Genomic DNA, 16,546 nt, shown 5'->3' with positions numbered 1-16,546 from the left:
TATCACAAATATTTTGGCAAGTTTGATTGCGATTGATTTTCACACCCAAGATTTCTATTACCTTATCCTTTTTAAGGTTTCCTGTTGCTTTAGAACCACATCTGCAACTACATTGATCAGCAGGAGCCATAAAACAAAGCACAAAACAAAAGTTCCATTAAACAAACACTCGCTGCTTCATATTACATAATATTCAACGTCTCACATAACGCTCGCTCACCAACTTTCTTTTACAGCAGGAACCAACACCCGCTTGTTTTTATTGTGTTTGCAGTGACAGCAAATCTAAGAAATCACAAATTTAAGAGTGTTTGCCTTCTCTTGCAATGTGTCGAGAAGGCTGTCAAAGCTCTTCTTGAAAGACTCCACTCCCTCGTCTTCCAGCTGTGAACCGACTTTGCCCCAGTCAATCCCCAACTTCTCAAGTGCACTATAGATGCCTTCAGCTTCAGACACGTTTGCGTCAATCGTCCTTGAAACTGTGCCGTGGTCTATAAAGGCTTGGAGTGCTTGGTCAGGCATGGTTGAGACCTGCAAACAGCACCAAAATGACAGAAAAGATTATGGGATTATTCATTAACTCATTTTGAAAACTTTATTCAGAAAGAAGATAGCTCACCGTGTCAGGTCCAATGAGAGGAGCAACATATAGGGTGTCAGGGTAGGCAGGGTTCTTGACACTAGTTGAGGCCCAGAGCAACCTCTGTTTCTTGGCACCCTTCTTCACCAAAGCTTCCCATCTTGGACCGGAGAATTTCTTCTGGTAGAGCCTATATGCCAGGGCTGCTTGAGCTACAGCAGCCTAAAAAATAGTAAACATATCATGGTGTAAGCAAATTTTGACAGGTAATTCAGTAAATATTTGAATGTACGAATGTGTATTGCAGTTTAGTAACCTTTCCTCGGAGATCAAGGGCTTCTGGTGTTCCAATCATTTCAAGCATTTTGTCAATGAGGGTATCTACCCTACTGACAAAGAAGGAAGCTACACTAGTAACCCTGGAGAGATCACTCAACCCAGAAGCCTCAAGGCCGTCCAAGTAAGCATCAATAACAGCCTCGTATCTAGCAAGCGAAAATATGAGCTGTACATACACATAAGAAATGAAAGTTAAGATTAGAACATAAAAAGAAACATATATAGTACGGTGTAAATGCAATATATCACTACCATTATCTACAACTTCAGTGGAACAAGCCCAGAACTATAATAACCCACTCAAAAACTTTGCTGATTGGGTAAAAATGGTTCTTGAGTTATAGCCAATGGCTCATCAAAAGCAGTAATTGCTAAAACAAGTATTAACAGTAAAAACTCATAAGAACGTTTAAGAAACAAATGAGTGTAGCAAAAGACCATATCTTCTACTCCAAGTTAAGCCAGGAAATCAGAAATAACATACAGTGACATTCACACTTATGCCATTCGCAATAACTTCCTTGATTGAAGGAATGCATGGTGCTGTTGCAGGGATCTTAATGTACACATTGGGACGATCAACCACTTTATGAAGATATTTGGCTGCCTCAATGGTCCCATTAGTATCATCAGCAAGTCTGGGAGAAACCTCAACAGAAACATAACCATCACCTCCATCTGTTTGGTCATAGATTGGCTCAAAAAGTTTGCAGGCATCTTGGATGTCCTTCACCACTAACTCCCAATAAGCACTTTCGATATCTTTTCCTGATTGCACAAGTTCCCTGCAAATTCCAGTATTTTCAAAAGACATGAGTATTCAAAAGACCAGAGAACACAAGTCTCAAACATCAAGAGATTACAATAACCAACCAACTCAGATGATCATGCCTTAGTTTTTCTCTAGTTTATATTTTCAGTTTTCTTTGAGCTGTGGAAATGTATTTAGGGTATACCATGATCTATGCTACTCACCGTAACAATTAAAACAATGGAGTCAATAAGAATACCTGAATTGATCATTGTAAGCATTTGATGAAGATATAGCTTTCTGGAAAATCTGCAATAACACAATCAAAATTGTTATAGGGGACTAAAATAGACAAATATCACAAAGTAAAACTACAGAGAAAAAGAAACATAGTTAGGGTACTTACCGCTGGGTTGCTAGTTACACCTCTAACCCCACTTGCAATCAGTGGCAGCAAATCGGTCACTGGCCTGCAAAGGTTGTCATACCATGGACTCTGCCCTTCTTTTTCATACAGATCATGCAAAGTAGTCGTCTTCACTGAACTACCGTTTCCATCAGCAAGAGAACACCTGACACTGCCATAAGAAAACCCAGTTGGAATCAAAGAATTGACAAAACTAATAGGGCAAAGTAGCATGCAAGCAACAAAAATGAACAGGAATGCACAATGGTGATGGTAAATTGATAAATAAGAATCAAAGCAAAACTCATTTCTTAATCAAATCAGGAAATGGAATCAAAATAGCCGCTTGCATAAAAAAACAAACCAAAACAAGCACTGTTTACATCAGGCAAGAGAGAGAAGAAAGAAAACCCGGAAATCAAACTGAGAAAGGGCGTTGACATAAAGCAAAAAAAAAAAACTTACACCAAGGAGCCCCTGAAAGGGTGGGTGTTTATCGAGGACAAGCTAGAAGATGAAACCAGCTTAGAGCTGAAAGCAGGCCTGGTAGGGAACCCAACGAAGCATTTAAGCGATGAAGAAGATCTGGGTTTGAAAGATAATGAAAGAGAAGCGACTGGGTTGGGGTTAGCGAGCTTGGAAATGGTAGCCATGGAGAAAGATCAAAAGATCACGGGCTGAACAGAGCGGAGGTTGGTGAAGGAGGCTCTGAAAAAAATAAAAAGTAATCGATGCTGAAACCAGAACCGGAAGGAGGGTGGCGTTGGATTTTTAGATATATACGAGGTGGGGTTGGAGGGTTGTTGTAAAGAAGCGCACCTTACCTAACATATAATAGTAATATTATTATATGTTAAGTAAATTTTTTATGTGCTATAATCATATTTAAAATAAAATTATTATCGATACATGAATAGTAGAATGGAACGGTCAAAATTATGGGTTTAGTATAAAATTTAGGTCATCGAGTACTCTTTGTCGCTTTGGTGAAGGGAAGAGTCATAGTATTTGGTAACAATTAGAGACAATGAAAATGGAGAACGCTGCACTCTCGGTTGAAGAAAAATAACTCTTCAAGAGTACGAAAAAGGTCAAGCAAGCGAGCCCTTACCAAAAAGGTAATGCAAGGAAGATGGTGTCATACAAGGACATATTCTTAGGAGAGGAATTTGGGAACTATGAGTAGTTCTTTCAGGAAAATGATATGGTCGAGATAGAAGATGATGATGATAATGAACAACAAGGTCGTATCTTAATTAACTTAGAAAACAAATTATGGCAAATTATGTTTTTGCTAATCCGAACTCGAGACTCTTTCTGTACACAAGTTTTTCATTTCCTTATATTCGCTCTAACCATTGAGCTATCTTAATCGACTTAGAAAACAATTTATGGCAACATAAGATAAGCCTATTTTTATTCCAACAAATGTGACTTGATCATCCGAGTTCTCTAATGACTTGGATAGTTTCTAGAAAGGTTTTGATCTCTCGTTGGTTGATACTATTGAGACCTTCATGAGATTCTTTAGAGAATGGAACAAAACTACTTTTGGGAAATTGTTAACAATAATTTCTTGAGCTAAAAGAGCAACGGCCTCAACACCAAGTGATTATCTATTGAGTCTTCACAAACTTAAGTAGCGAAATATCAGAAATTACTAAAATAAGAAGAAACCATCTCGGCACTAAATTCATGAGTTAACTAGATTGTAGAAGGAGAATGGAGTACAATATTTTTTTTCACTTTACCATGATGGTGAGATAAAACCACAATGAAACAATTGGACTCAGGGATTCGATCGGGAGCTGGATCACAGATTAAATAGGAATTGAGAAAATAGTCCAAGAATATTTCACTAATATTTTCCAATCCTTAAGTGAGTCCACAATTTAGAAGCCCAATGATCTATCTTCCAGTTACCTCAAACTATCTAAAAAGTAATTGGTAGTTGTTGTGTGTTGATATCACTAAGGTGGACATTGTAAAAGCAGTATGGTCATTTAACCCAATGAATGCCCTAGATTGAAATGAACTACACCCTTTTTTTCTTTTCTCTTTTAAAGGTGTTGTCCTAAAGTCAAGGAGAAAGTATCCGAATGGTGCTTGAAATCTTCAAAAGTGAAAAACTATCAAAAAGATTAAATGATACACTAATTACCCTTATTCCAAATCCAAAAGGCGACTTTCATAAAACAAATTAGGCCTATTAGTTTGTATAACCAATGTCTATAAAATTGTCACCAAAATTATAGTGATGAGGACGAGACCCCTCATATAGAAAATCGTTTCTTCATTCAAGGAAGTTTTGTCCCTAGAAGGTAAACCTCTAACAATGTAATCATGGTGCAAGAGATCATACAACCCTAGATCTATGAAGGGAAAAAAGGATCAATAGTCATCAAATTGGTTTTGGAGAAAGTGTATAATAAACTTGAATGGAGCTTTAAGATAAAGGTTTTAATGTTTTTAAGAATGTTGGATTACCTTAACCATGAATTCCATCTCTACTACCATTACCACATCCTCTTGAATGGTTTAAAACTCAAAGCTTTCAACCCTCTTGTGGCATTAGATAGGGAGACCTGTGTGTGTTGTGTGTGTAACACCCTAATACCCAACCTGATCATCGATCTGAGTTATGAGATGTCACATTCGTTGCCGAAGCAACTACGATCAATCAAAATTAATTTATACCATTAATGTTTAAATTCAATGAAAATATACATTTAATTACAAAATAATATCATTACCAGGTCTTACACAAGCTTACGAAAGCCCTAAACCTAACCTGAGGTAGAAATAGGACTTAATTATAAAGAATTCAAAACACAGGGTTGACATCATGACATCGCCAATTAGTTTGTCACGTCATGGCATCAGACCACTCAACGTTGCGATGTCACTTACTATGTTGGCCTCATCAGGACATCAAATTCCTCGTCGCACTATGACCTTATAGGTCATTTCTCGTTACGACGACAATGTTGCGGCGTTACATGCTATTTTTGCAAATTATGCACAACAACCTGTAATATCCATTTCATTAAAAATGCATACATATTCCAATATCCCTATTACCTAAATAAACCTTAAACAATCAATTTATATATTTCAATTCTATACATAACTACACACTAAGAATTTAACACCTATAAACTAAACATTTATGATAAACTACACTTAGGTTTTATGCAAACATACCATTCCATCTCACCGCATTCATATTACTGTCATTTATAACGTTTAAAAACATATAAGCAAAGATTTCATAAACACCTTCAACCATTTAGCCAAATATTCACCATAAGGTACTAATTCCAAAATAAGCATGGACTTAGAAAGTAAACCAAAACTTGACTCAGCTAGGTACATGCCATTTAACTAACAAAAAAGATTCACCAACTTTGTTATGTCTGGGATTCTAACTGGATACTGAAGCCGATGCCTGGGATCTCGAATTGTACCTAACCTGCGGTTGGAAAAAAAATCGTACGCTGTGCAATGAAGCTCAGTGGTATTTTTATAATTCAATTGATAAAATACAAGTTAAGTTAATAGAAAACATGTAATCAATATACAATTCAAAATGAGTACTAAATATCATGTTATAATGTGTCATCATACTATACAATTCATTTTTATACTTGTTTAATTGACTAACATAGGATACATCATATTAGCATGTCATTCTTCCGAATCGAATTGATTATCATCCTATTTTCACAAAAATTCTCCAGACTTATAATTTTGGTTCAAATGCTTTTTCACAAAAGTAATTAAATTTATATTTCATTGTCACATTTGGATTTTAATTCTCTATTAATCTGCCTCATACTCGAACGAATACACGGATCCAACCAACACACTTCATCGGACAATTCGAAGTAAATAGATTGCGACCAGCACTCATCGGTCTAACTGAAGTAAAAGTTGTGCCCAAAACTCATTGACACATAATCAAAGTAACTCGTACTCAATCTATCCTATGTCATGCCAATTATATCTGACTCTGCCCGAACAATTAATATGGTAACCAATTATCCAATTACGAATATAACTCAATTTCACAATTCATCATTTTTAATTCATCAACCAAATCATCAATTCATATGTATCATAACATGAATCAATCCAATTCAAAGTTAATTTCATATTTTCATCAATTTACAATATTTTTAATTCTATTCAATTTAGTCCTCTATCTTAATAATCAATCAAAATCATATAAATTCAATTTGATCAATCAATTTCAACTCACCTCATAATATTTCCATGCAAAATAGAATAAATATGCAACAATTAAAATAATTCGAATTATAGGAATACAAATCGAACACTCAAATTACTCATCGTCGATTTTCGTCTTTCCTCTCCCTCATGACATTCTCGTGTCATCTTTATCTACAAATATTAATCCGATAATACATAATATTAAATTCCAGCTCAATTCACAATCAATTACAAAGTCACATATAGTTTACAATTTATTCAATTTAGTCTCTAAAATTGGGACTAACCTAGCTTTCGATTTAAAGCTTCAAATTGAATTTCGATTTCACTAATACCCATTAGAGACCTCCTATTTCTTATTTATAAATTTATTTTTATATTTTAACTTTAATCTCTAATATACCAAATTATCAATTTAGCTTTACAAATTAGTCCTTTTTCACATCTAAGCTTAAAATCTAACAATTTAACACCTCAAACTTTCAATTCTCAACAATGAAATCTTTTAAAAATTTAACAATTTTACAAATTTGTACATGGGCTAGCTAAATCAAGCACCCATGACCTCAAAAACATAAAAATTATAAAAAAAAAGACTAAATTACACTAACCAATTTATTTATTAAATTTTCAAAACCCTTTGATGGTGTCAAACCCTTTCTCTTTTCTTTTTTTTTCAATTTAGCAAAGAAGATGAAGTTCTCTCTCCTCCCACAGAACTTTGTTATTTATAATGATATTAACATGTTAATTAAGTAAATTAATCTTACTTTAATATACATAATACTTATTTTAATTAATTTAATAGTCACATGCTTAAATGTTCCTCTTTTTAATGTTTAATCATGGTCTAATTGTTGTTTTGGACCTTTTGTTAATTACAATTTAAGCCCTCAAGCCCTTTTCTAATTAAAAATCTAAAGCGGTTACCAAATTATTAATTTAGCTTTAAAAACACCTCAAACTTCCAATTCTCAACAATGGCATCTTTCAAAACTAACAATTTTATAAATTTGTACATGGGCTACCTAAATCAAGCTCCTATGACCTCAAAAATGTAAAAATTACAAGAAAAAAAAACTAAATTGCATTAACCAATTTATTGATTAAAGCTTCAAAACCCTTTGATGGCATCAAACCCTTTCTCTTTTTTTTTCAATTTGGTGGAGAAGATGAAGTTTTCTCTTCTTCCACTGAACTTTGTTATTTATAATGATATTAACATGTTAATTAAGTAAATTAGTCTTACTTTAATATACATAACACTTAGTTTAATTAATTTAATAGTCAAAGGCTTAAACCGTCATCTTCTTAATGTTTAATTATGTTCCAATTGTTATTTTGGACATTTGGTTAATTACAATTTAAGTCCTCAAGTCTTTTTCTAATTAAAAATCTATAGTAATTAGACTTTATGGTGTAGTCCTTGATATCATAGCCAACACTCAGCCTGATAAGATATTATTTGCTTTAGGAGCACATAGCCCTTACGACTTTGTTCTTGGGAGCGTCCATATACCTCCAAAAGGCCTTTTACCGTTTAAGTTTTGTTATCCCTTTATATAGCTCAAGTCTCTTTCGTGCTTTGCCAATGTGGGATTTGCCTAGGGTGTTACATTCACCCATCCTTAGGGGCTCAGCATCCTCGTTGAGGTTTGCCCCACCATCGCTCAAGAGGCATGGTGAGTGGCTCTAATATCACTAAATGTCATAACCAACACCTAGCCCGATAAGATATTGTCCGCTCTGAGCTCACATGGCCTTTACGGCTTTATTCTTGGGAAAGCCCATACACCCTCAAAAGGTCTCTTACCACTTAAGTGTTGTTATTCTTTTATATAGCTCAGGTCTCTCTCGTACTTTATCAATGTGGTATTTGCCTAGGGTTTTACAAATGAACCTTAATTAAGCCTTAATTCAAATAAATTACTTATCCAAAATTTAATTTACCTATATAATAACTCTATAAATATTTTTATTTAATATTTACATGCTCGGTTTACAAAAATGGGATCTTGAAACTACATTTTTCAACTCCACTAGAAATTGAGTCGTTACACACACACACACACACACACACACTCTCTCTCTCTCTCTCTCTCTCTCTCTCTCTCTCTCTCTCTCTCTCTCTCTCTCTCTCTCTCTCTCTCTCCCCTTATATTTTTATCTTGTGCATGGAGTTTATAACCTTCATATCCTTTTAATAGTGAAAGGCAAGTCATGGCAACCTATTTGTACCTCAAAAGTGGTCCACAAATCTCCCACCTTTCTTTGTTGATGATGCGATCTTATTTGTAAAAATAGATAAGAAAACCACTAAGACCATTAAGTAAACACTAGAACTTTTTATGCAAGAATTAGGACAAAGCATCTATTTTCAAAACTTGATAGTTGTGTCCCCGCTTAAGGGTTACTAACTATCTTAAAATAATAGAAGCAACTAATCTAAAAAAAACCTAGGACTCCCCATTCATTCTAGAAAAGTTGCTTAAAGTGATTGCAGCTTTATTCTCAAGAAAGTTCAGAGCAAACATAGTTCTTAGAAGGCTAAGTTCCTTTAGTCGGCTAGAAGACTAACCTTGATTCAGCCCACCACGATGGTGATACCAAATCACTATATGCAATGTCAGTTACTCCCTACTAGTGTTTTGAATCATTTGGATCATATCAATAAGAATTTCCTATGAAGAGAGTGAGGAGGGAAAAAAGCTTCATCTCATAAATTAGAAGAAAATCAACTTTTCTAATAAGAGAGGTAGCTCGAGGTTGAAAATGGCTAAACCAATCAATTAAACCTAGTTAATAAACTTAGGGTAGCAACTTATCCATGAACGTGAGAAATGGGCTCAAATCCTCTTCACTAAATATGTGAGAGACTCGCAAAATCCCCATATTAAACCATATGTCTCCTTAAATTTGAGTGCACTTAGAAAGGTGAGTCCCCTTATTGAGCAAGGTATAAGATAGGTTGTGCATAATGACCAAACAATGAGCTTTTAAAGTGATGGTTAGTCAAGAAAAAGAATGCTATGAACTTTTGTTGAGGGACATGTCCCCAAGGATGAAAGTCTAATAACATTCCAACATGTCCACACGAAATAGAAGGAACAAGGGCTAACAAGCTTGTCTTTCAAACTACCAACAGAGGTAGAAGAAACTTTCATCAACACCCCATTTATTAATAAAGATGACCATGAGGATATTATTTGTCGGGTTCCCTCAAATAAAGGGATATTTTCACTTAACAACACTTGTTATATTGCATCAAGTATCTATATAAAGGAAATTTCTGCTGACAAGGCCCTACAAGAGACCATTTAGAAGAGTAAAATACCTTATAAAATTAAGTTTTTTTCTCTGGAAATGCAAGCACAAAGAAATGCCAAGAAAATACTTTCTAAGAGGGAGAGGAATAGAGATGGTAGATCAATGCCCCTTCTACACAAACCACAAAGAAATTTTAAAGCATTTGTTTTTAGAATTTCCTATACTAAAAGCGTGAAAATAAAATAAAATAAAATAAAGAACACATAGATTTTATGTGGAAACCCTTTCGGGAAAAAAATCACGGGCAGAGGAGAAGAAAATTTACTATGTCGAATTCAAATAATTACAAGAGGAATAGACTATGTCTATTTATAGGCTTGTAAAACCATATTCTAATAGAAGTGTAGTAAGATTGAAACACCTTATTCTAATCAATATAAAATAGATGAAGTTTAATAAGGTTTAAAAAACCTTATCCTATAATAAAATAAAAGAAGTGTAGTTCTATATGGATTTTACTTTTATTTTATTTTACCACTGTATTTTATTTAAATAAAGATTCGGGTCACTTAATTCTAACAATCTCCACCTTGACACGAATTTTCAATGAACAAGTTCTTCATCGTAAACTCTCAACGAACAAGTTCTCCACCTTTTTCATAAAACCTCTTAAGGGTTTAACTTCAACAATGAACACCAACCAAGTCTAAGCAATGCTCAAACTTGGTTATAAGAAGTGACTTAGTCATCATATCTGCAGGATTTTCATGAGTACTAATTTTGCTCACAACAATATCACCACGAGCAATAATATCACGAACAAAATGATACCGAACATCAATATGTTTTGTTCTCTTATGAAACATTTGACCTTTTGTAAAGAAGATTGCACTTTGACTGTCACAAAATACTTTACTAATTTGAAAGTCTTCATTGAGTTCACTAAAGAGTCCCTTCAACCAAATAGCTTCTTTACAAGCCTCAGTAATCGCCATGTACTTAGCTTCAGTGGTAGACAAAGCGACTGTAGTTTGTTAAGTGGCTTTCCAACTGATTGTACAACCTCCAATTGTAAAGACATAACCTATGAGAGATCTTCTTCTATCAAGGTCTCCAACAAAATCAGCATCAACATACCCAATGACTCCATCTCTAGTTCTTCCAAATTGTAAGCAAACATCAGTAGTACCTTGTAAGTATCTTAAAATCCACTAAACTACTTTCCAATGTTCTTTACTAGGATTCGCTATTTATCTACTAATTGCACTGTCTGCATATGATAAATCTAGATGTGAACAAACCATAGCATACATGAGAGATCCCACTACACTAGAGTATGGAACATGTGACATGTACTCAATCTCATCATCTGATTATGGAGACAAAGCCGATGAAAATTTGAAATTGGCTACTAAAGGAGTACTAATAGGCTTAGCACTCTGCATATTGAACCTGCAAAGAACTTTCTCAATGTACCCCTTCTGACTTAGGTACAATTTACTTGCTTTTCTATATCTGAGAATCTCCATACCAAGTATCTTCTTTGCTGGTCCCAAATCTTTCATCTCAAATTCTTCACTTAGTTGTGCTTTGACCTTTCTTATCCCTCCTTTATCTTTTACCGCTATCAACATGTCATCAACATAAAGATGTAAATACACAAAAAAAACCATCAGTATTTTTCTTAAAGTAAACACAGCTGTCAAAACTACTTCTTTTGAAATCATGAGAAGTCATAAAGGAATCAAACCTCTTGTACCACTGTCTTGGTGACTATTTCAAACCATAAAAGGACTTTTTCAGCAAGCAAACATAGTCCTCTTTTTTTGAGACTTTAAACCCCTCTGGTTGTTGCATATAAATATCCTTTTCAAGTTCTCCATGCAAAAATGCAGTTTTTATATCTAACTGCTCAAGCTCCAAATCATGAATGGCCACAATACCAAGCAAAGCTCGAATCGAACTATGCTTCACAACTGGGGAGAACACATCTGTGAAGTCCATTCCTGGAATTTGATTATAATCCTTTGCAACAAGCCTTACTTTATATTTCGGTTCTTCAACTCTTGGAGTTCCTTCTTTCTTTTTAAACACCCATTTACAACGAACAACCTTTTTACCTATAGGAAGTTTCACAAGATCCCATGTTCTATTTTTGTGGAGTGATTCCATCTTCTCTTGCATAGTAAACATCCACTTTTCTGAGTCTTCACAGCTAACCGCCTCAGAATAATTAGATGGCTTTTGGTTTGCATCTATATCTTTTGCCACATTTAAAGCATAAGCAACTCGATCAGCCTTGGCATACTTCTTTGGAGGTTTAATTTCTCTTCTAGTTCTATTTTTGGCGATAGAGTATTGTGGTAAAGAAGTAACTCTATTCTCAATTTTTATACTGGCTTGAGGAGTCGAGTCTATTAATCTGATGCTTCATCTGTTTTTGATTTTCTTTATTGGAAGAGTCTTTGAGAGATAAGTTAGGTAGCACAGCAGTTTCATCAAAAACAACATCTTTGCTAATCACAAATTTTCTATTTTCAAGACATCATAACTTATACCCTTTTACACCAGCTTTATAACCAAGAAAAACACATTTAATGGATCTCGGTTCTGATTTTCCATTATCAACATAAGCATACGTAGGACACCCAAAGATCTTTAAATCAGAATAATTAGTAGGATTACTAGACCATACCTCTTGTGGTGTCTTTTTCTCAATAGCAACGGATGGAGATCAGTTGATCAAAAAACATGCAGTAGAGGCTGCTTTTGCCAAAACGACTTTGATAAGTTGACATTTGACAACATGCATCGAACCTTTTCCATGATCGTTCTGTTTATTCGTTCTGCAACGCCATTTTGTTGTGGAGTATGGCGAACTGTCAAGTGTCTCACAATCCCTTCTGACTTGCACAGTCTATTAAACTCATCAGAACAGAACTTTAAGCCATTGCCTGTTTGGAGGTATTTTATTTGTTTTCCAGTTTGTTTTTCAATCATAATTTTCCAAAACTTAAATGCTGAAAACACATCGCTTTTCTACTTCAGGAAGAAATCCCAAACTTTTTTGGATAAATCATTAATAAAAGTTAGCATATAATTAGCTCCACCTCTCGAAGGCACTCTGGATGACCCCTACAGATCAGAATGAATATACTCCAACGTTCCCTTTGTGTTATGGATTCCTCTAGTGAATCAAACTCTCTTTTGCTTCCCAAAAACACAGTGCTCACAGAACTTCAGTTTGCAAATTCCTTGTCCATCAAAAAGTTCTCTTTTGCTCAATTCTGCCATGTCTTTCTCACTCATATGCCCTAGGCGCATATGCCAAATTTTAGTAATATCATCATCTGACAAGGAAGAGGAAGAACTACATTACTAGTAATAGTAGAACACTGCAAAACATATAATTTGGCAGTCTTTCTCTACCCTTTCATCACAACAATGGAACCTTTGAAAATCTTTAAAACCCCACTTTCAGCTATGTATTTGTACCATTTTAAATCAAAAGTACTCAACGAAATTAAATTTCTCTTCAATTCTAGAACATGTCGTATGTCACTAAGTGTTTTGACAACTCCATCAAACATCTTAACTTTAATTGTTCCAACACCTGCGATTTTACACGAAACATTATTTCCTATCAAAACAACACCTTTAGACACTGTTTCTTAAGTTGTAAACCAATCCCAATTGGGACTCATGTGGAAGGTGCAGCCTGAATTAAGTATCCATTCCTCGGTCACTTTAGAATTATTGACAGAAGTGACTAGAAGTTCACCATCGCTGTAGTCTTCTACAACATCAGCTTCATTAGAATTTTCTAGTTGTTTTCCATTTTGATTCGCAGCCTCCCTTTTAATTTTGTTCTGTAGCTTATAGCACTCAGATTTAATGTGTCCTTTCTTCTTACAGAAATTACAAGTTTTACCTCTGTTTGAATACTTCGATCTACCATTAGATTTACTGTGAGGATTCCGTTCCTGTGTCATTCCACGATAATCATCAGCATTCCTATCTTGTCTCCCACGAACAATGAGACCCTCTCCTTGAGAGTCGGGTTTAACCACAAGATGTTTCATCTTATCATACGGGGTCAAAGAATCATAAACCTCATCAACTGTAAGAGGCTCGCGGCTATATAAAATCGTGTCTCTAAAGGTTGAATAAAACGAGGGCAACGAATAAAGTAGAATCAACCCTAGATCTTCCTTATCATACTATGGCCTCCAAGTTTGAGAGAATTTCTTTAAACACTGTTAAGTGTTCGTGTACAGACGCACTTTTCTCTAAACGATGAACATAAAGACGCTGCTTCATATGTAACTTGCTTGTTATAGTTTTCGATATACATATTTGTTCTAGCCTTTTTCATAATGCAGCGGCGGTCTTCTCCTTCATCACATCTTGCAAAATTTCGTCGTACAAATACAGATGTAATTGTGTTAATACTTTTCGATCCTTACGCTTCTTCTCTTCATCTGTTAATGTCGAAGGCATCTTATCTATCCCTAGCAGGGCATCCTCTAGATCCATCTACACAAGAGATGCTTGCATCTTGATCTGTCACAACGCAAATCTGGTGTTGTGATCCAACAGCGGAATTTCATACTTCAAAGACACCATTATAGTGACTGAAATGAACAACCCGAAAACTCGGATACTAATTTGTGAAAATAAAATAAAATAAAATAAAATAAAGAACACACAGATTTTACGTGAAAACCCTTTCAGGAAAAAAACCACGGGCAGAGAAGAAGAAAATTCACTATGTCGAATTCGAATAATTACAAGCAGAATAGACTATGTCTATTTATAGGCTTGTAAAGCAATATTCTAATAGAAGTGTAGTAAGATTGAAACACCTTATTCTAATTAATATAAAATAGATAAAGTTTAATAAAGTTTAAAAAACCTTATTCTAAAATAAAATAAAAGAAGTGTAGTTCTATATGGATTTTATTTTTATTTTATTTTACCATTGTATTTTATTTAAATAAGGATTCGGGTCACTTAATTCTAAGATGAGTGACAGCTAGCTTTTAAGCAATCTAGCAACATAGCAACTAGTTTTAACAATTGGAGCAATTGGTGGTTCGCTAATCTAAATTCCAAAGTTTTGTTTACTAGGCCTAAGTCCCTTGGAATATTGTCTTACTTTTTATGTTGTGGGAAATTTAACTTTAAAAGAATGCAACAACATTTGAAAGTACTAGACAATAAAGCAACGTGGTCACACAAGTAATAACAATAGTGCGAGAATTTTTCGGTCTTTCTTCCCTAGTTACTTGAAGACCCTTACCCACCTTTGTCCCAGTTACTTCGAAACCCCAAAAAGATGATGGTTCAAAACTCAACACAGATGGATGTTCTATAGGCAATTTGGGAAAAGCAAGAGTGGGTGCAATTATATTAGACCATGAAGGGAAGTGGATCATTGGAGCATTCTGGCATATCCTATTTACGACTACTGTAGAAGCCGAAGTATGGGCCCTCCAAGGTAAAGTTAGGCTTGCAAGAGATAGGAACATTGTTAACCTCGAGATAGAAGTAGATCTAACTATTATGAAAACTTTATGTCAAAACAGAATACTTCTAATCTCATGTTTTTTTATCTTTCTTTCTTCTTTTTTTTGCCAACATATTATCTATTTGATTGATGAGAATAGGATGCTTCTAACTATTATAAATTTTAGGACATTGAGCCAAATTTTTTTTTAAAAGAGGTCGAGATTAAAATATAAATTTTTATGAGTGTTAAAATAGAATATCACCCTTGTGTTGGCTTATATTTTCAAGGTTTTTAAAAGGATTAAATCAAAATTATAGTATTTTGGAGAGGGGCAAACTATAATTTTACTATTAGCCTCCCTCCTTGGCCAAAGTATATCTTCATGAAGAGAACAAGTGTGTTGATGCTTTACCATGATAAAAAGGCGATAATTGATGAGTATAAGATACTCTTAATTACAATGATTTTTAGGATGTTGAAACATGTATTTCATGAAAGGAATAAGTGTATGGATGCTTTAACACGATAGGAAATTAATTTCCCCATTTTATGTCTCTCGAATGCTAATTTTCATGCTATATTCTGTATTTGTAGTATACCTCCTCGTTGTTTATCCCCACAGTATGGAACAATCTCTTAATTTTGTAATACATTTTTTGAGTTCCCTTTCCCACTAAAAAAATAGAATTTAAAAAAAAATTATAAACTGGTTTAAAACTCCATATGATTTGTTAATTTATTTTTTAAATTTTTAAATGAATATCATCATAATTCTTTAAAGTAAGTACTTAAATACTATAATAATATCATCATAATTCGCGTTGATATTTTGGTGTGGGTTAGCTGAGGGGTAAGAAGGTAGGAGGAAGGGTAACCTCGGTAGTATATATTGTACCTATTCCAATTTCCTATTTCACACGCTCCACTTCAGGCTTACGTCACAATTTTATCTATTCAGCAATTTTAATTTCTAAATTTATGGTTCTTTTTCAAGCAATATTAAAACCGTAAAATAAAAGCTTTTACCTACTGTTTCTGACACCAAAAAAAGACCGCTACTTCTTCAATCGAATAATTAAAATGAAATTTTTTAATTTCGTTTCTATGACAAAAACAATAAATTACCGTTCAGATTATTTGCGAACTTGATTCCGGTTCCCCCACTCTAGAGACTTGGATTTTGTTCTATTCGATACGTATTCAAATTCAATCACAAACTCATTTTATACCTCCTTATTTTGATTTTCTAATTTTATTCGGATAAGCCCAACATTCCTGCCTTGCAAGACCCAATCGATTACATGCTCATACCTTCCCATCACCAAACTCATTTCCTCAAGTCAACCACCAATAGACATCTGTCCAAATGGAAAATCCTACAACACAGTACCTAGAAAATGAACACCAAATTTCGAGGTGATGACTACTATAGTATCGTAACTGATATGTAAAAAGCAA

The 16,546-nt window shown here is 34.4% G+C and overlaps 1 protein-coding gene across 1 annotated transcript; it reads right to left on the bottom strand.

Annotated features, from left to right (window-relative positions):
- Window positions 1-136: 136 nt before the first annotated feature.
- Window positions 137-2,897, bottom strand: LOC107898983 (transaldolase). The gene is made up of 7 exons (XM_016824572.2): window positions 2,542-2,897; window positions 2,077-2,248; window positions 1,930-1,979; window positions 1,404-1,704; window positions 897-1,085; window positions 620-802; window positions 137-531 (listed from the first exon to the last, which is right to left on the bottom strand). The coding sequence occupies exons 1-7, from the start codon at window positions 2,727-2,729 to the stop codon at window positions 286-288; spliced, it is 1,329 nt and encodes a 442-aa protein (XP_016680061.2). The 5' UTR covers window positions 2,730-2,897; the 3' UTR covers window positions 137-285.
- Between the last annotated feature and the right edge of the window lie 13,649 nt (window positions 2,898-16,546).

Source organism: Gossypium hirsutum, chromosome A04 (assembly GCF_007990345.1).
Source record: "Gossypium hirsutum isolate 1008001.06 chromosome A04, Gossypium_hirsutum_v2.1, whole genome shotgun sequence".
Lineage (NCBI taxonomy): Eukaryota > Viridiplantae > Streptophyta > Magnoliopsida > Malvales > Malvaceae > Gossypium > Gossypium hirsutum.
This window is presented reverse-complemented; position numbering and strand designations above follow the sequence as displayed.